The following is a 20,323-nucleotide window of genomic DNA, read 5'->3' as shown; positions in this document are numbered from 1 at the left end:
AGCAGCTGCTTCAAATAATGAACGACATCTGCAGCTATGACACTGGAGGGCTTTTCAGGATGTAACGTCATATGAATAAAGCAAATTGCAAAATAATGTAGAAGGCATGTGCTCATTTCTCTAAAACCAGTTTAGACACATGTACATGGATGTGTCTGCATATGTTATGAGCATGGGGAGCATAAGAAAGGACATACACGAGGCTTTAACCTCAAGTAATATCAGCAAAGTAGGCCATAAACTGGAAAGAGGATGGGGCAATTTTGAACCTCTCTCCTATATATACTTGTACTATATCACTGAGGTAAACACATATAACTTATTCAATTTTTAAGGAGGAATTTAATAATTTTTTTTTAAAGATTGGTGTCAAAACCAGTTCGGATTAAAGGACAGGACAAAAGTGAAAAGGCAGTCTATGTTGAAGTACACAGGAAGTAAACATGGGAACACAGACTACTCTTTCAAGGAGTCTAGCAACAAAGGGGAAACGGGAGGACAGAATTAAAGGAGGATAAAGGACCAAAATAAAGCACATGTCTTTTTGACTAGAGAACTGCCCTCACAACAGTCCCACAGAGTGTGGATGGAAAAGGAGAAGACAAAAATCTAGAGAGATTTTGAGGCATACTTCACAGAAAACAGAAATGTATGCTCCTACCTCAGATCATTCCCCAGCTCCTATTACAATAAATATAATCAGGCCAAAAAAGTGTACTTTTATAAAAATCCTAGAAGAAATCTGATCATTTAACTTACTATGTATCACTGGACAACTTCCAAAATATCTTATAAAAAGATTTACATCCAAGGCGGCACTAGAAAGAATAAGTTTCAAAGTTGGGTGCTTTTGCAACAGATCTCTTAACTTTGTAAGTAAAAAATCACTAAATCGATCTCTTTCGTGTACTTCATCCTGCAATAAACAAATAAAACCATGGAATAGTTAAAACATTATGGATGACGAAGTCTTTAAAAGTACAGAGCCACTAGGTTTCATAATAATTCAAATTTAATGTGAATAAGTCCAATCAGTATTCATGAAAATTTTGTATTATGGATAATGCAGAAATAATAAGACATCAACAACCACCATGGGTAACAAAGCACCACCTCCTAGAGGATATAAAGGACAAACTACAACAAATTCTGAAGTACTGGAGCCTAATGTATTTTTAATACATAGAAAATGTATTTAAATATGCTTCCAGGCATGCCTGGGTGGCTCAGTCGGTTAAGCCGCTGCCTTCAGCTCAGTCATGATCCCAGGGTCCTGGGATCAAGTCCCACATCAGGCTCCTTGCTCAGCAGGAAACCTGCTTCTCTCTCCACCTCAGCCTGCCACTCTGCCTGCTTGTGCGCTCTCGCTCGCTCTCTCTCTCTGACAAATAAATAAATAAATAAAATCTTTTAGATAAATAAATAAATAAATAAGCTTCCATTAGCATTGGGGGATAGGTGCACCCTTTGGTTTGAATGCACACAACTAGTAAGTTTCCAAAAGCTGCTTACTGCAACCCTATACAACTTAATCTAATGTTTTTCTGACAAACTGGATAAAAACTTAGAATTTTATTTTTTTTTTAGAATTTTTTAATAAGGTGGTAATTCATCCACTTCATCAGTAGCTACTTAATTTAGCAGCTTAATTATGAAGTTAAAGGACTCCAAAGTGTACCCCAAAGCCCCACATCGGGCTCCCTGCTTAGCAAGGAGCCTTCTTCTCCCTCTCCCACTCCCCCTGCTTGTGCTCCCTCTCTCGCTCTCTGTCCAATAAATCAATAAAAACTTTTTAAAAAAAAAGTGTACTCCAAGACTAGGAAATACACACTAGCTAAAGGAGGAATCAGATGACTAAGCACACAGGGAAAAGGAAACTTTCACCATTCTGGGAAATGCTAAACACATGTATCATTTTCTCATACAAAAAGCACTTTGGAAAAACTTTCCTACTTACTTTATTTGCCCTCATAAAACCTTACTTACATAAAACCTAAATTCTTACTGATAGTAAGAATATCTCACTTAATACAAGTATTTATGTCTAACAATTACAGGCAATAGAAAGCAACCTGATTATAACAGCTGTTTAAAAGAATTGGTTCTCACGCATATTCTATCCTAAAAATGTCATTACATATTCAACATTCTAAGCAATCTGAGTTGTATATGGCAAACCTGGCAATATTCTTACCACAATAACATGTGTCACAGTTGACAATGTACTATCTCCTGCCATCAACGTACGAAGCAATACCCCATTAGTGCAAAATGTCAGAAGTGTCTTTGGAGAAACCCTTTAAAAAAAAATAAAAATAAAGCGTGCAATTACAACTCTTACATGTAATGAAAACATAATCACATTAAATGTTAGTCTCATATGTACTTTAATAAGGGTTACTTAAGGTTACTAATATAATGGCAAACTGGTATGCATGCTTTATGACCCAAGTTACGTGAAATATGTCTTTTATACCTGATAATCTTACAAAATTTTTATTAACAGCCTTTAATTAATTGATTATTTTGTTAAGGAACCATAAATAGATTTTTTTAAAAACCTTTAACACTTTTTGCTCAGAGGAAAAAAGTATATCATAAATGAGCAGCTTTTTGAATTACTACATCCAAACTACAGAGAGCAAAGAAACAGTACACTGATCAAGAAGGTACTACTAGTACCACTTCTAATAACTAATTCCATTACTATCATTTATTATTTACTATAAATTTCACATCAAACCTGGGCTCTAGCTGCTTTTACTGGCCCCATTTTATAGATGAGAAAACTGAGGTTCAAAGAGGTGAATTTAACTAGTATTTGATCATAGAACTATGAAACAGGATTTGTAACTATGGCCCAACTCTTTTTTAACCTATGTATTCAAAACCTTACTAAGTTCAGTCATGACCTCAATATCTTATCAAAGACTTTCTTGAAGTAAAATGATCATCTAATTTTTTAACCGACATATCCCCTGTATTTAGTGAAATATAAACATTAGTCTTTTTGAAGAACGATCAAAGATAGGCTATCGGAGAACCCGCATTACCTGCTTTCTAATCGGATCTGATATCCAATTGTTTGACCAATCCTTTCTCTTCTCTCTGCAGCAACTCTTTCGGCCACAGCAATTGCGGCTAACCGTCTTGGCTGGGTACAAAATATACGGCAGGGGATACCATTTTTAAAGCAATCATCTAAAAGGAACTGAGGAATCTGAAATGAAAGTTTTAAAGTCTTATAAGATAACATGATTGTACACCCAGAAAGTCCAGTGGAAAAACTACTGGAACTAAAAAAGAAGTTCTGTAACATGTCCTAACATAAAATAATCATAAAATCAACAACTTTGATATAACTTCTAATAATCAACTAGAAAATATAGTTTTAAAAGATCTTATTTACAAGAGAAACTAAAATATTAAAAACAAATTTATATACAGAGCACCTGGGTGGCTTGGTTAAGCGTTCAACTTTTGACTTTGATTTCGGCTCAGGTCATGATCTGAGGCATAAAACCCAGCACTCTTGTCGGGCTGTGCCCTAGGGGTAGAGTCTGCTTAAGATTCTCTCTCTCTCCCTCTGCCCCTGCCCCACCCTCTCACTCTAAAATAAAATTTTAAAAATTCATATAAAAACAGTTAACTCTTGCACAAAGAAGACAATAAATTACAACTAAAAGACATGAATTGAATAAAGAAATATGAGACAATCTTGAGTGGAAATAATCAGTAATTGCAAAAATGTCAATTCTCCCCAAATTATCTATGAAATGAATGAAACAACAATCCAAATTCCATTGGAATTTTTTAAATAGTGAAAAGCCTAAAGAAAACCAAAATGGCCTAATACTGGGATTGTAGGAACCTTTCTACACTCAATTCAAACAGGTCAGAAAGACTTAAAAAGTCAAGTCTTTCCCACCCTACCACTATCAGTAGTCTCCAAAAAAGTAACTACTATTTCTTACGAATGCTTTTGGCGGGAAAGTATTCACACAATTTAAAGTATTTGTGTATATAAACAGGTTTTTATTCACATAAAGTGATTACTGTATTTAATGTTTATAATTTGCAGATTTCCCTTAACATGCAGATCTACCCACTCCACTCTAATAGCTGCATATTCCATCCTACAGATGTGCTGTAATTTAACAAGTATCATGTTAAATTATCTCCAGTTTTTTAGGTTATTACTGATGCTTGTTATTTTAAAAAGTGCTGCGGTGAATACCTATCTTCACAAACATTTGCATATACGTTATATATATGTGTGTCAAGTGAAAGAGTATATAAATTTAATTTGGACAGAAGCATCACCAAAGTGCCCTTCCAAAATAATTTATACTTAGACCCATAAAACAGAAGATGCTGTTTCCCCAACACCTACTCAAATATTGAATATCATCAACCTTTTAATTCCTGCCAATCTGATAGTTGAAAAAAAAATTTTTTTTAAGATTTTAGTTATTTATTTGACAGAGAGAGATCACAAGTAGGCAGAGAGGCAGGCAGAAAGAGAGGGGAAGCAGGCTCCCTGTTGAGCAGAGAGCCCGATGTGGGGCTTGATTACAGAACCCTGAGATCATGACCTGAGCCGAAGGCAGAGGCTTAACCCGCTAAGCCACCCAGGCGCCCCATGATAGTTGAAAATTTTAATTGTTCTTTTTTATTTCATCTCTTTAACAGTGAGTGAGAGAGAACTTCATTTTATGCACGTCTTGGCCTCTAGGATCTTTTTTAACTTGACTAGTTTATCCAGAAATGCAAAGGAACCCAAATTAAGAAATGTTTAAAAAAAGAAGATAGTAAAGAGGAATACTATGCTACACATTATAAAACTACAAAAAGTAAAAAGAGGGATCTTGGAACAAAAATAGATAATTAAAGATAAAACAAAAAATTCCAGGGGCGCCTGGGTGGCTCAGTGGGTTAAGCCTCTGCCTTTGGCTCAGGTCATGATCCCAGAGTCCTGGGATCAAGCCCCGCATCGGGCTCTCTGCTCAGTGGGAAGCCTGCTTCCCCCTCTCTCTCTGCCTGTCTCTCTGCCTACTTGTGATCGCTGTCAAAAAAATAAATAAAATCTTTAAAAAAAAAAAAAAATTCCAGAAACGGACCCAGGTACTATAGAAACATAGTATTTGATCAAAAGTGGTACCCTAACTAAAAGGGGAAAGAATAATTAAATAAAAATTACATTGGAACAACTAAATAATAACATGAGGAAAACAGTGAGATTCCTACCTGATATGATATTATAAGTTCCAGATGGACTTTTTAAAACTTTAGTACAAAAATACTAGAATAAAATATTTATAGGAAAGTGTTTTTTTAATCCTGGGGTAGTAAATGCCTTTCTTAGCATGGCTCAAAGCCCTAAAAAATGACTGACAGGTTGGACTAAATAAAAATGTGAAACTAATACAAAGAATACCACAAGCAAAGCTAAAAACACAAACAAAAACTGACAAAATCATTTTTAGGATCTCTCAACAGGCAACGGACATGTACCCATAATATATAAAGACATGTACCCAAAACATATAAAACATATATTAAACAGTTAAAAATAAACCAAAAATAGGGCACCTGGGTGGCTCAGTAGGTTAAGCGACTGCCTTCAGCTCAGGTCATGATCCCAGAGTCCTGGGATTGAGTCCCACATCGGGTTCCCAGCTCCATGGGGAGTCTGCTTCTCCCTCTGACCTTCTCCCCTTTCATGCTCTCTCTCACTCTCTCTTTCTCTCTCAAGTAAATAAATAAAATCTTAAAAAAAGAATTCAGATATACTGAATATCTAACTTCTGCCGGCACTGTCCCATAGTCCTAACTACCACAAACCTCCCTTAAGATGGGGTTCATTTAAAAAAAATACTAAATAGGGACGCCTGGGTGGCTCAGTGGGTTAAAGCCTCTGCCTTCAGCTCAGGTCATGATCCCGGAGTCCTGGGATCGAGCCCCACATCGGGCTCTCTGCTCAGCAGGGAGCCTGCTTCCCTTCCTCTCTCTCTGCCTGCCTCTGCCTACTTGTGATCTCTGTCTGTCAAATAAATAAATAAAATCTTTAAAAAAATAAAAAAATAAAAAATAAAAAATAAAAAAATACTAAATAAACGAAAATTTAAAAATAAAACCAAAATGATTAAAAATAATCCAAATTTCTAATCTGGATTAAAATTAAACTAAAATGATTAAAAATAAACTAAAATGATTAAGCCAAACAAAAAATGAGGTATAAATAAGCAACCTACAGAACAAGCAAAAATGAAAAGATACTCAACTAAGAAAGGAAATACAAATTAAAACATTATTTCTTGTTTATCAGATTAATAAAGGTAAATCATTGCTGCCCAAGCTTCGAAGAAATGGGAACCTTCAATATCTTCAATTTTATTATAATACAACTCTCTTTTGAGTTATCATACAATAACTAGCTAATCTAGCTACTAAAATTTAACTGCCACATTCTTGACCAAGCATTTCCACTCCTAGGAACTTACCCTATGAAACTACTCCCATAAATTAGCAAAATAGTTTCTTCTTGAAAAGCCATAATCAAATAATCCATTTCTAATTAAATTCTCAAGTATCATCATACCTAATATAATGATACACATAATTGTGAAAATAAGCATACCTAATGCCCATATACAAAGATCATTTAGCAAGGATATTCAAATAATTTAAATGAAAACATAAACTTATTATATTTGTCAAAACTTTCATAATCTCCCTTCAGTATATGTGCTGCCAAAGTGAGCTCTCGTAATCCCTCCTCAATATAATTAGAATGAGTACAATTAAAACCTACTGGCAAAACTTACTCTAATACTAAATCAACAACTGAACCGATTCTCTGGAATGACTCCATGGAATTCCAATTAATCATAAAAGGACTCACGCTAAAGAAAAATCTTATACATTGTGCTCAGGTAAAAATTTCATCATGTTTTTCATTAACCAGCTTTAGAGGTTCATGTTTTAGGCATAGTTACACCTCTGTAAAAATGGCTAAGTCCTTCAAGTGAGTAAGTGGTAAACTTTATAGTCAACTTTGCCTCTACCCCCTTACCTTACCTATGGACTAGGCTTATTACGCCAACCGATATGACCATAGGAAATGTTAAGTGATTGTCAAAAGCAAATTTATGTGTCCATAAAAGAAGAGGAAAAAAATGTAAAATTTATATTGACTATTCTATCTGAATCTATCAAAATCAAGGTAATTTTACTATTTTAACATGTGAACATGAAAAGAACATAAACAAGGTCAAATCACTATACCATACTTACTTCCAATCCATCACCCAGTGAGGGAAATTGCATACTGAAGCACTTTGATACTAAACATCCAAGTCAAACCTGTCATACTAATTCCATTCTAGAGCCAACTTTTTTTTTTTTTTTTAGATTTTTTATTTATTTATTTGACAGGCAGAGATCACAAGTAGGCAGAGAGGCAAGCAGAGAGAGGAAGGGAAGCAGGCTCCCCGCTGTGCAGAGAGCCCGATGCGGGGCTTGATCCCAGGACTCTGGGATCATGACCTGAGCCGAAGGCAGCGGCTTAACCCACTGAGCCACCCACGCGCCCCGAGCCAACTTTATTTTTTTAACACTGTATCATTAATATTAAGGAATCTCCTTCTACACCTGTCACAAAGCCCAGGCTGGGTTAACAGGGATGAGTCCTGGAGGTAATTACACACGACTCTGGACTTTCTGGTTATAAGCACTGTCTTCTCTCTCTACCTCAGCTGAAAACCCAGACTCCTGAGGCCTCGATCCCTGCCTCCCTATTCACGGGAGATGCCGAAGCCAACGATGTAGGAGGCTTTCTCAGAGGAGAAGACGACTTTGTCTTTCCTAGAAGACAAACCCTCTACTTCGTTTTATGAGACGGATAGCAACCCCAAACCACAAACAGGTTGGGACCTGCGCAGGCCTCAATGTCTACAGTAGACTTTATATTAACACATCATTGTTAATACTGCTGTTAATTTAGCTGCTACATACAAAACATTGGTAGGCTCATTACAGACATCTCTAAACTTCACCGTAAATGGGAGCAATTATTAGCTCCATTTTACAAATGTGGGCTCTGGCTCACGGAGGTTATAAGACTAGCCTCGTCCATATCCCTTTATGCCCAATCATATGCCCCATGTCTATTTTTTTTTAAGATTTTATTTATTCATTGAACAGACAGAGATCACAAGTAGGCAGAGAGCCAGGCAGAGAGAGAGAGGAGGAAGCAGGCTCCCTGCCGAGCAGAGAGCCCAATGCAGGACTCGATTCCAGGACCCTGAGATCATGACCTGAGCCTAAGGCAGCGGTTTTACCCACTGAGCCACCCAGGCGCCCACCCCCCTCGTCTATTTAAACGAAGCCCCAATGTGCTAGCTTAAAAGTATTATTTTTAAAACATTTCCTTTCTATAAACTCTCAAAGTGCACTCCCAGCAGTATTTCTAAAATAACCACTAAGTAACCAAAAGGGGCTTTTTTGGTTAAAATACATTCAGTACAAATTTGATATAAAACTATCCTGTGGGATAAAATATTGTTTTCCATAAAAAAGAAGAAACAAACCTGCGTAGTCTTTCCAGACCCAGTTTCTCCTACAATCAAAACTACTTTATTTTCTTTAATAATTTTAACAATTTCTTCTTGTTTCTCAAACACAGGCAGAGACTGCCTGAAAGAATCAAATTCCGATTCCCCTCTTTTCACTGGAATCTGAGGTATGCCATTGTTTAGTCGCCCACTTGTTTTGCTCATTTCCCGGTTTTCTTTGAAAATGAATAAAAGAACAAAAAAACAATATGGTCAGCAATGTTTAAAAAGTGTAGAAAACAAAGATAAGTAATTTCCAATGTAATTCCATTCGAATGTTTCTTCTCTACTCAGTCTACATAAAGTTAGCGAGCAATGCACCACTGCTGTACTCCTACGCTTAATACTCTTTAAAAACAAGTTACAAATTTCGGTTATCAATCAAAAAGCCAATTTCTAAAAGTATTTCTGGTGCATAATGTTTACAAATGAACAAAAATCAATCACTCTGTAACCACTAAAAATATAACAGGATTCTGATATCGTAAAAGAGTTTTCATGCTTGCTTCTATCAATAATGACACAAAAAACTAAAATGGGAAACAACGTGCATAACAAGTCTTTTATGCACAATATGAAAACACATGTGGTTTTGTGAAAAGAGTAATAGTCTGTATGTGTAAAGTTAAATATGTAAGACTATGTGATCATATAGAATACATATAAATATAAGGTCCTAATCTTAACAAATTTCCTTATGAAGAATTTGAGTCAGCATCTACATTTAATTAATAAGTAGACAGGAATAAAAAAGAGGCATGATGTGTTTTATATTCTTCACATAACTCAAAACATTTTCTTTAACTCAAAAACATTTTTGTGGCCATGTATTTAGAACTTAAATTCCTTGCTACCTAGGACTATGTATTTTCTACACTCTGCAAACCTACTCCAACAATGGAAATAATGTGTACTTGTCACTTTAGGTAAATAATAATTTTCTAAGAAGTTATTTTTCCAAATAATAAAATTAAAACTTCATTTTATAACCTAAAAATATTATTTATCTACCTTCTGGCAAGTTAGTGTACTGAAGACTCTGTCCTCTTACCAGAAGCTAAAGCCCAAATTCAAAAGCTCACCGATTAGCATGTCTCAGCAGTGTAACATAGGAAAGTCCAGACTGTGGAGTCAAATCCCAGCTCTGCAGTTTAGTGGCTAGTTGAGTAGCCTTGAGTAAATTACTTAACTGCTCTGAACCCATTTAATCACCCCTGAAATAGAGAAAATTCTGGCCTTGGAAGGTTCTATGAGGCCCTATATAAAGAGTTTATCACATTGTCTAGCACACAACGGGTGCTCAATAGACAGCTGTCACTGTGACGCTTAAAGACTGTCTAACTTCATCACACACCTTAACACTGCATGTAATTCCAAAACTTCCACAGTTCTTTCTCATTTCTAACAAACGATTCAAACTGAGAAATCTTACTACATCTTAGTTTTTAAAAAAAAATAATAAATTTAAAATGGTAAAAGAATAGTCATCAAGTAATAGGATAGACAAGGAAGCTCCCCAGAAAATACATACCAGCTTCAACTGCAAACACATTTCCTCTTTCTGTTTTAGGTAGAAGTTCAGTACGCTCTTTATTGGTGACAGGAAATCTCTGAATTAGGCTCCTAACAGCATGTTTTGTATTATGAGTCAAATTACAGGTCATCATTGCATGAGCTGTTTCTGATCCATCTTTCTTCTTCACAGTTAGGTATCTATTTGCTCCCTTTCTGAATATTAATAAAAATCATTTATTTACTACATAGAGTCAATTTGTTCACAAATGATGTATGCCTACTTAGAAAACATGTCTCAAGTAAAACATTGAAAAAAATCAAAATGCTTTGGAAAAAGATGCTGAAAATCCCAAAAAAGGCTGTAAGAAGGGGGTTTGGTGCTGAAGTGGCCACAAGACCATATTCAGTTAAAATTTCAAACTGCAGCAAATCCAGATTTTAAACCTCCCAAGTGGCTTACTTACCCACAAATGTTAAAGTCTGACTTAGCAGACTTCATGGTGGATGAAACATCACCAGTTGGAAGCATACAGAGGGAGAAAACCAATCTGAACAACAGAATCTAAAAACACTAATAAAGGTACATTTCATAGCCCGCTGAATGTTTCCATAGTATGCTGGTAATGTCACATCCCATGAAAACCTGTTGAGAACCAAGCTTAGTGGCTGGACCAAAAAAGCATAAATCAACATTACTGATAAGTATTTTCACATGCATCTTGGGAAAAAGAAATTTTTCAAAGCTTTGGGCTCTCGCCTTCAGTTACAAAGTCATTACCTGATACATCTTTATAACTGTTATCAAATTATTTGATGTAAGTGTATTTGTTGCTTCAATTGGTCCAGGACTGACGATGTCTTCTATGACTTGGGTAGCTCCAAGAGTTTCAGGTACAATGTTACACACACAGGAAATCCTCAAATGCGTTTTGACTGATTTAGAAATGCATGTTCATAATCTAATACAATAGAGTACTCGTAAAGCACTCAGGCTCTAAAAGCATACCAACGTGGATTTGAATCCTAGCTCCACTACTTATCAGCTATGGGACTATAAACAAATTATTTAATAGCTCTGACCCTAAGATAATAATAATACCTGCCCCAAAGGATTACTCATGACTATATAAGATAATGCATATAAACGGCAAAATCTGTTACAAAGTAAGTATTAAATGAATGAAAGCCATTATTACATAGTCTGGAAAAAAAAATCTTATTTTTAAAAGTTACCCAAAATATTTCATAAAACATTCTACCACTTGTTACTGTCACTATCACATTACAGAAGTCAGCAACAAAACCACAAATACAATGAAAAGTACATGTACACTTTTCCTAATTTTCATTAGATTTAAAATTTTTAACAATGTTTTCATAGCAAAAACAATATCGAACTGGAGATTAACCAGTTACCAGTTTGAGCTGTCTAAGCCTTAAGTGAGACTTTTGAGTTACCAAGATTTTTAATTTCTAGAAACTCTTTATAGAAGGCTTTAATGAATTATTAAGTGTTCAGAACTATCTAATCTATTCCTTAACAAGCTCTTAGTGATTTTAAATTACGAGATAAAGGTGAAATAACTAAATTTAACCTGATCTAAGAATTTTGGTTATTTCTATGGTAAATAAGAATTACTGGATTCTAGAGATGATTTCTGCAGTAGATTCTTCTCCCATGGACCTTTCTAAAAACTCAGCACAGTCATTATAGACACAATCATTCACTCCCCTCCTGTGCCATTTATTTCATAAAACTTTCAACTACAGAAGGCAGGAAGTGTCCTGGAATGAATGAGCACTAGAGCCAAGAGCCAGGAGTCTTGTGTTCAACTAACTAGCTATGTGATCAAAAATTTTATTCCTCTCGGGACGCCTGGGTGGCTCAGTTGGCTGGACGACTGCCTTCGGCTCAGGTCATGATCCCGGAGTCCCGGGATCGAGTCCCGCATCGGGCTCCCGGCTCCATGGGGAGTCTGCTTCTCCCTCTGACCTTCTCCTCGCTCATGCTCTCTCTCACTGCCTCTCTCTCAAATAAATAAATAAAATCTTAAAAAAAAAAAAATTTTATTCCTCTCACACCATACACAAGTTAATTTAAAAATCTCTGCTGTATCTATCAGCTCCAAGAGGCTTTAATTTTCTTGAAAACTGTCTCTGGAAAGTTCTGCCGTATTTCACCTTTAGCTAATTATATTTCATTCATTCATTCAATCATTCATCATATATTGAGCACCTACTGTATGACAGGCACTATGCTAGAAGCTGGGATTACAAAGTTGAGTAGAATATACTCTCCTCACAAGCTCACAATTAAAATGGGTCAGATTCAAACTTTCCTAACATAAGCTGCCTACTAATAATACAGCATTTAAGTACAAAAATAACTTCAAAGTAAGCATGTGTGAGTACTTGGCCACTACCATTTAAAATTTACTGAATTCATTTTGCACACAGATGGTAGGGTAGAAAACTCGATAGTTTTTATATTTTAGGAAGATTCTACTTGTGGCTCCTAGTGCTCTCATTCCTGCCACATTCAGCACCAGTGACACCGGTAAATGATAAAGATTAGTGAAATGTTCAATAAAATATTTATCTTGTTGTGAGGATGAAAACATTCAACACACCAGAGATTTGTCCTACTTTGTAAACTAACACACTGAAATCTCATTATGTTTTCATTCCGAAGTGGCACTACTCTTTGAAGAAAACCGTTAAGAGACTCCTTTTCAAAGCAAAATTAACTAGAAACTAGCTGCACAATGCTAAATAAATTAATGTCACAATTTTTTCAAAATAAAATGCAAGCTCCACGTGTGATTTTTAAACATAAATGTGCTAATATTACAGGCAAGAACATAACATCTAACTTTCAAAGTGTAAAAGTAATCAATACATGCTATCAGGAAGTTTGGCATTTCCATGGCTTCTTCCTTTTTAAAAAAAAAACTATTAACTCATCAAATTTGATGCAATTTTAATATTAACTTGTCAATTTATACAGCATGTTACTGAACATTTACCTCGAATAGAACCATATGCCTTACTATTCTCCACTCTCCTAATCTGTAAACAATTGAAAAAATCAGCTAGGGGGCACCTGGGTGGCACAGTAGGTTAAGTGCCCAACTCTTGGTTCCAGTTCAGGTCATAATCTCAGGGTCATGAGACTGAGCCCCTCAATGGGGCTCCGTGCTGGGCATGGAGTCTGCTTGAGATTCTCTCTCTCCCTCTGCCCCTCCCCTTACCCCCTGCTCATGCACATGCACATGCACACGCACACTCTACCCCTCCCTCTGCCCCTCGTCCACGCACCCACACACACTCTCTAATAATCCTTTTCTTAAAAAAAAATAAGCTAAAGAGCCAAAATCTGAGATGACAATGTAAGAAGCTCACAGCCACCAAGGAGCTAAATGTCTCAAAAAATAATCCACATTCACACGATGCCTTACAGATGCATCATTTCCTATTTCCTTAATTTATACTTCCTTAAGGCAGAAAGATGCAAAAACCTAACTCCAAACCATTTTCTTCCCAATACTGTAGAATAGAATTGTGAATTTTTTTTTAAAGATTTTATTTATTTTATTTGACAGGCAGAGATTACAAGTAGGCAGAGAGGCAGGCAGAGAGAGAGAGGAGGAAGCAGGCTCCTTGCTGAGCAGAGAGCCCGATGTGGGGCTTGATCCCAGGACCCTGGGATCACGACCTGAGCCGAAGGCAGAGGCTTTAACCCACTGAGCCACCCAGGCACCCCTAGAATTGTGAATTTATTGAAGTTTATATCACACTAATTTGTACTTTCTTTTGTGATTATGTGGAAATTAATAAACCAATCCATCAACTCTGTCACTAAACAAAGTTGCTCTCATGTCATGGACACTATGATGGTGGCACACTGGTTCATTCTGTGACTTTGGACTATGAACAACTTAAAGGCGAGATCTACCTAATATTTCCATTTTAACTTCTCACAGCTCCTAGGACATTACTGTGCCCCTATAAACAATCAAAAAGTAATGAAACATTAACTATGTTCAAATCCTGGCTCTGCCCCTTGCTAGCTATGTGATCTTGGGAAAATTACTTAATGTCTCCAACCCCGAACTGCCTCACCTATTAGACAGATACCGGATGTTATTAATAGAATCTACTGATTAAGACTATGGTCAGCATCAACTAATCTACTTAAAGCCTCCAGCACCAGGCCTGCTGCATAAGAGTACTTAATGAACATGAATTGTCACTATTATTACTATTGGGCATCGTAGGCTGTTTCTTTTCAATGGATGCCCAGAAAGTCAGTAAGACACTTAAGTAACCTTTAACCAATTTTTCCTATTTGAAGTAGGGGCAGAAAAGAAAAGTGCAGTACATAATCTTCCCAGGCAAGAGGCGATGGAGGTGGGAACCTGAATCTGAAAAGGGGGGCTTTCTTACAGGGTAGAGACCTGCAGTCAGGGTGACTAGAACACATGGATACCTAGGAAGCAGGAATGTCAGCAATCACAGGGTAAGAAACCTGTACCTGGAAAACCTATTTCCACGTACTTCATAGTTTCTCTTTCCACAAGTCTTTAACAGAATTCATTTGGTAAATTTCATTTTGTGTAACTAAGACTAGAAAGAATAGGAAAAAAAATTCTGTTCTGCTCATGAGCAAGTAAGAGACTCAGAAAAGTGTGCTCTTAAAACGAAAACTCAGATTTCAGTTGGGGAAAAACGGAAACAAATTATAAGGAGGTGAAATTTCAGTATGGAGAAGCTTGCCAACAATTTCAAACAAAACTTTAGGCTACACTAAAGAGCACAATATGAGGACATTACTCCAACAAGAGAATTTTCACCCAAAGATGAGCAATTATAAAAAGTAATCCACAACAAGTAATCAATTGCAAAATCTATCCAACTCTTCAGGAGGAAAGGAAAAACAAAATCCAGCACACATGGTTGAATTTTGAAAGAAAGGAGAGCAAAAAAGGAGAAAGTGATGAGAAAAAATAAGTGTCAACTTTCACACAGTAAGCCTAGAATCTATTCTCAGACCTTGTAAGATGCTCAAAATAAACTACAGAATCTGAACTAAAAACAAAGAGACTTAACTCCTTCATACTTTACATTTAAGAAAACGGGCCCTGAAAGTTAAGGGCCATGACCAAAGCTGGAGAAAGAGGCAGTAAGACACAAGGAGTCAAATCCAACTTTCCTGCCTCTTCCTCCACACCAGGCTTTCTCTCAAATACATATTAAGAAACCATGATATCAGGTGCAAAAGGGGGGAAAAAAGGCAGAAAAACTAAGGAAGTGGGGGAAAAAATCCTCTACTCAATGGTGAACAAAAGAACCCATAAAAACAGGTGCCTGGGTGGTTAAGCGGTTAAGCGGCTGCCTTCGGCTCAGGTCATGATCCCAGGGTCCTGGGGTTGAGTCCCACATCGGGCTCCCTGTTCAGCAGGGAGCCTGCTTCTCCCTCTCCCTCTGCCTGCCACTCTGCCTACTTGTGTTCGCTCTCCATCTCCCTGTCAAATAAATTTTAAAAATCTAAGAAAAAAAAAAACATAAAAATGTAAGTCAGGTACAAATTCTCATGTAAGTGAAAAGAAAGGATACAAGAACCACATTCAAAGTTCTTCATATATGTGAAAAGAAGAAAAGGCATTTGAAAATCACAAGGACCACTAGATAAACATTGTACTACCTTTAATCAAAGATAAAAAGGGGAGGGAAAGAGCTAGGACATTCCCTAGAGGGTTTGTAGAGCACGAGGAATAGTGACTAGAGTCTAGATGAGAAGGCAGGGTTGGCTGGCTTCCCTCAGCATCTTTTTTCCTCTCTCCTTTCAGTGTTTCCTCATCCACCTTTTTTTGTCCTGATAACTTCTATCTTGAACTCTCCCCTGCCCCAGGTTTCTCCATTTGGGACCATCCCTTAAACAATCGTGCTTCTGGACAGAAGCAGATGTCATCCATTCTAAGGGACTGCTATTCTAAGGGTAATTTCTAAAGGTCATTTCCATGTTAACTGTTCAGAATTCACAACCCATTCGACCACAGAAATGATGGAGCTACAGAACTGTGCCTTTACAACAAATGCTTTCAGACAACCTTTTAGCAGCAACTCTTAACCCAAACAACAATGAAAACTGGAAGATTTCTGTAAGTCTGCATTGTGAAAATTAATAAAGGGAAACCTCACTAAGTGGAAACACACTAGTGGAAAGGGGACATGAGCAAGGGAGACTGGTAGGACAAGCCCAACTACTCATGTCAGTTACAGGAAGAATTGTCTATTACAGACCCAGCTGAGGAGCCTCAAGAGGAAAGAAACTTGGGGGCACCTGGGTAGCTCAGTTGGTTAAGTCTGGTTAAGATTTAATCTGACTCCTGATTTCAGCTCAGGCCATGATCTCAGGGGTTGTGGGATCAAGCCCTGTGTCGAGCTCCATGCTGGGTGTTGAGCCTGCTTAAGATTCTCTATCTCCCTCTCCCTTTGCCTCTACCCCTTTCCCTCCCACTCTGGGGGGAAAAAAAAGGAAAGAAAAGGAGCTTCTACTACGGGCCCCAACAGGAAAGCTTTATATTGCTTCTTCTTCTACAAGAAATCAACCATCCCTGAAACCCAGCCAATGAGAAACTGTCATCACCCTTCTGGCTTCTCTCTAACTTTTGTTCAGAACAACCCCTCCCAACTTCCTCCTTCTCCACAAAATCATGCTCCTCTCTTTTGTTTGTTGGACTTGCAGATGGTTTTGTAGTAGCTTGCTTGTCCCAGCCTGCAACCCCCTACTTCCAAAGAAACCCACCTCTTGCTCGCAAAGTAACTGGCAGTTTTATTTCTAAGGTTAAAGACAGCAACTACATTTGTCAGGAAAGCCTGACTACATGGACATGAGTCTATTTCTAGTATTTATTTATCTTACTGTGAACATCCATGGTTACCAGAAGAAATATTGTGATTAAATGTAATGCCTGTACCTTATGAGGGGTATTACATAACACATTTCAAATATACCCTAAAATCTGAATCTCAAAATCCACTTGTTCCAAGTGTTTTTGGATAAAGGATTATGGCTCTGTACTCTTTTCATCTGCAAGTGCAGTATTTAACTCATCCAGAGGACTATGATATGGGCATGCCCAAAATCTACCATTGTTTTCCAGCCCTGGCCTTAGTGATGTTCAAAATGCACGTTCACCTAAGCTAAAGCCCATCTTCCTCTAATGTAGCATTGTGGGCATTCAAAAACCAGACATTCCTACATCACTTTCCTCTTAGGACTTGTCCTGCTGTTTGTTACAAATATTGACCTCATAATCTTTTGTTTTCTCTCTTCTTAACCTAAACCCTGGTAAGCTGAAATTTTATCTTTCTTCCCCATCCCTGGTTCTTAACAAGAGGTCATTCTGCGCCCTAAGGAACACTCTGGCACTGTCTAGAGGCATGTTGGGTTGTTAAAACGGTGAGTGGAGTTGCTCCTGGGTAAGGTTAGATATGCTACAATACACAAGGCAGCCCTCCAAATTATCCAGTTTGAAATGTTAGTAGTGCCAATATTGAGAAACCCTGCTATATATAGCAATCCCATCATTCTTATCCCCAAAATGAAATTGTTCCATGTAATTTTAAAATTGAGCCCTTCAAATTGGATAGTTCAAATGACTTTTTCTCTCTGTGGTCAGTGGTCCTCAAATATAGGACCATTTTATTTAGTCAATTTTTTTTTAATTTTATTTATTTGACAGACAGAGATCACAAGTAGGCAGAGAGGCAGGGAGAGAGAAAGGGGTAAGCAGGCTCCCTGCCCAGCAGAGAGCCCATATGGGGCTCGATCCCAGGACCCTGAGATCATGACCCGAGCCGAAGGCAGAGGCTTTAACCCACTGAGCCACCCGGGCACCCCTATTTAGTCATTTTTAATCACCAGATTCTTAAGCTGATAGGAAAGAAAACAATGATTATGTATTCTAAAGTTACCATTACAGTATAGTAACATTAAAAGAAATAGTTCTGTAAATAATTGTACTTATTATCTTTAGTCCATCCATTCTTTTTTAAAAAGGAGACTAGTTTCTACGAAAAAAGAAAACACTTTCTTCCAGCAAGCAACTTCAACTTTTAAACTATTTTTCTTACACTTTAAATTTTACTTTTTTTTTTTAAACCCCCTAACAGAAAACGCAAAGAGCTGAGTTTGGTACAGACATGAATCAGTTTATCTACAATATAATTAAGGATGTGAATCTAAAACAGTAGTAACTACTTAAATGGAGTCAGGAACATTTCTCTTTTTTGGTAAATAATTATGTTTAAATAAGAAAAGCTATCAGCTTACCCTTTACTTTTAGAGACCAAACCAAGAGATTGACTCAATCGATGAATAAAGGCTCTTTCAGTGCTGGTCAAAGAGGAAGGAAATTCCATTTCTACATGGAAAAAAAAAAAACAAAACCATACACACACACACACAAAGGACCATTTGGGAATACACAATTTTCTATAAAGGTGCTTCAATAAACATACAGATATAAAATGTGAAAAAAATGGGCGCCCGGGTGGCTCAGTCAGTTGAGCACATGACTCTTGACTTCTGCTCTAGTCATGATCTCAGGGTTGTGAGACTGAGCTCCAAGTGGGGCTCCACACTGGGCATAGAGTCGGCTTCAGATTCTCTCTCTCCCTCTCTCTTCCCCTCCCCAAAGCATTCTTAAAAAAAAAAAAAAAAATCCTTTAAGCATATGTGATTTTATGTGAAAAGTCATTTTCACATTCTGTGAAAAGGTCATTTTATGTGTGAAGTCGTGATTAATTCAATTAACTGCTGAATGTCTACCAGAGTTACCATATTAATAAATATTAAATCTAAATTTAATCACCAAAGATTACTCCTCTTATTTGTACTGGAATCTTCAATTTGGTAAGATGACTAACTGATGAACCTATTTTGCTATTTTAACTTAGTTGAGTCCTGACCTGCTTAATTCGCAAAAGGTTCGTTTCCTTCTGCGATGAGCGATGCTCAAGCATTATAAATGCTCAATGTCAAACTCCATTGTCTTTGCTTTCAAAACTGTCTAGAATTAATATTTCACTATCGTAGAGGGGACGTGTTGCTTTCCTATTGCTGAGGCTTTGTTTACGGCAAACGGACTCTGCTCAAGTCCCTGCCTGTTCTGGACTGTAAGGTTCCAAAGTCAAGGGCCTCCACCTAGGCCAGCAAATCGGAATGGACACTATGTTGTACAGATCACCGCGGGTGGGCTGTGGGTTCTTCACGCGACGACCCAAGGCAAGGAGCTTTCTATCCTTAAGGGGTATGAAAGACGTTTCATCCACCAAAACCGGTTTAATTTTTTTCGGTGTTTAAGCGTGATGCTTTCGGGATTTCAACCAAACACTACATATTGCCAATGCATTTATTCGTCTGATGTCCTCTGCTCTCCTGCTGTAGCTTAAACGTGCCTCAGCTAAGGCTACCATAATCTCCTTTTAAAAAGGGGGGGAGGGATCAATACCTAAAAACTGTGGCTTCGACGCCCCCAAGCTGCCTGCTTGAAGGCCTCTCTCTGGGGGAAAGAAACGTGTCCTGCAGGGGAGCAACGAGCCTCTTTCCACCTTCTGACTCACGCCAGGTAAGTGCTTCAACCCGGCGGATATGCAGGACGCCGTGCCTCCCACCCAGCGCTACGAATCGCGCCCCGGGCCCACCGCGGAGGCCGGCTCCAGTGCGCCGCAGGCCGGAGGACGGCCCGAGCCTTCCCGCCCCGCTCTGAGGCGGCCCCTTTACACGGTGGGTCCCGGCGTGGGGGAGACGGGGCAGCCGGCGGGGTCCCCGTCGGGAACCTCACCTCTCTGGTCCCCGTATCGGAAGCGCTCCAGAGCGATATTGACCGCGATCTTCACCTCCTCGTCTATACGAATGTCCTTCAGCCCCCTCGCCCGGCCCCCGCCCCCAGGGCCGCACTGAGCTGGGCCGCCCCCGCCGCCGCCAGGAGCGGGCGGCCGCGGGGAGACGCTGCTCGGCCTGGACATGGCCCTGAGAAGTTCTCCCCGCGGGGGAGCGGCCAGGCCTGCGGGCGTTCGGTCAATGACAGGGACGGACGGCCGCTGCCGGGACTGGACCGCTCCGCAGGCGGCCTGAGCGGGGCCGGGGTCAGCAGAAACCCCCGCGTCACCACAACAGCAGAGGA

General features: G+C 38.3%; 1 protein-coding gene across 5 annotated transcripts in view; it reads right to left on the bottom strand.

Annotated features, from left to right (window-relative positions):
- YTHDC2 (YTH domain containing 2) overlaps positions 1 to 20,323 on the bottom strand; it is a 73,767-nt gene extending 53,444 nt beyond the window's left edge. For 4 of the 5 annotated variants that reach the window (XM_032842256.1, XM_032842258.1, XM_032842259.1 and 1 more), the window contains exons 1-7: positions 19,982 to 20,323; positions 18,469 to 18,559; positions 10,147 to 10,343; positions 8,592 to 8,791; positions 3,054 to 3,220; positions 2,195 to 2,297; positions 760 to 916 (exon numbers count right to left, since the gene is read on the bottom strand). In XM_032842256.1, coding sequence (XP_032698147.1) covers positions 760 to 916; positions 2,195 to 2,297; positions 3,054 to 3,220; positions 8,592 to 8,791; positions 10,147 to 10,343; positions 18,469 to 18,559; positions 19,982 to 20,165 — 1,099 coding nt within the window. In that variant the 5' untranslated portion in view covers positions 20,166 to 20,323. Of the gene's footprint in view, positions 1 to 759; positions 917 to 2,194; positions 2,298 to 3,053; positions 3,221 to 8,591; positions 8,792 to 10,146; positions 10,344 to 18,468; positions 18,562 to 19,981 lie in introns of those variants that run through there. The other variant, XM_032842260.1, reaches the window with a different exon arrangement.

The sequence above is a fragment of the Lontra canadensis genome, unplaced genomic scaffold (assembly GCF_010015895.1).
Source record: "Lontra canadensis isolate GAN:19392208 unplaced genomic scaffold, GSC_riverotter_1.0 scaffold126, whole genome shotgun sequence".
Lineage (NCBI taxonomy): Eukaryota > Metazoa > Chordata > Mammalia > Carnivora > Mustelidae > Lontra > Lontra canadensis.
Note: the sequence above shows the minus strand (reverse complement) of the source record. Positions and strands in the feature narration are given on the sequence as shown.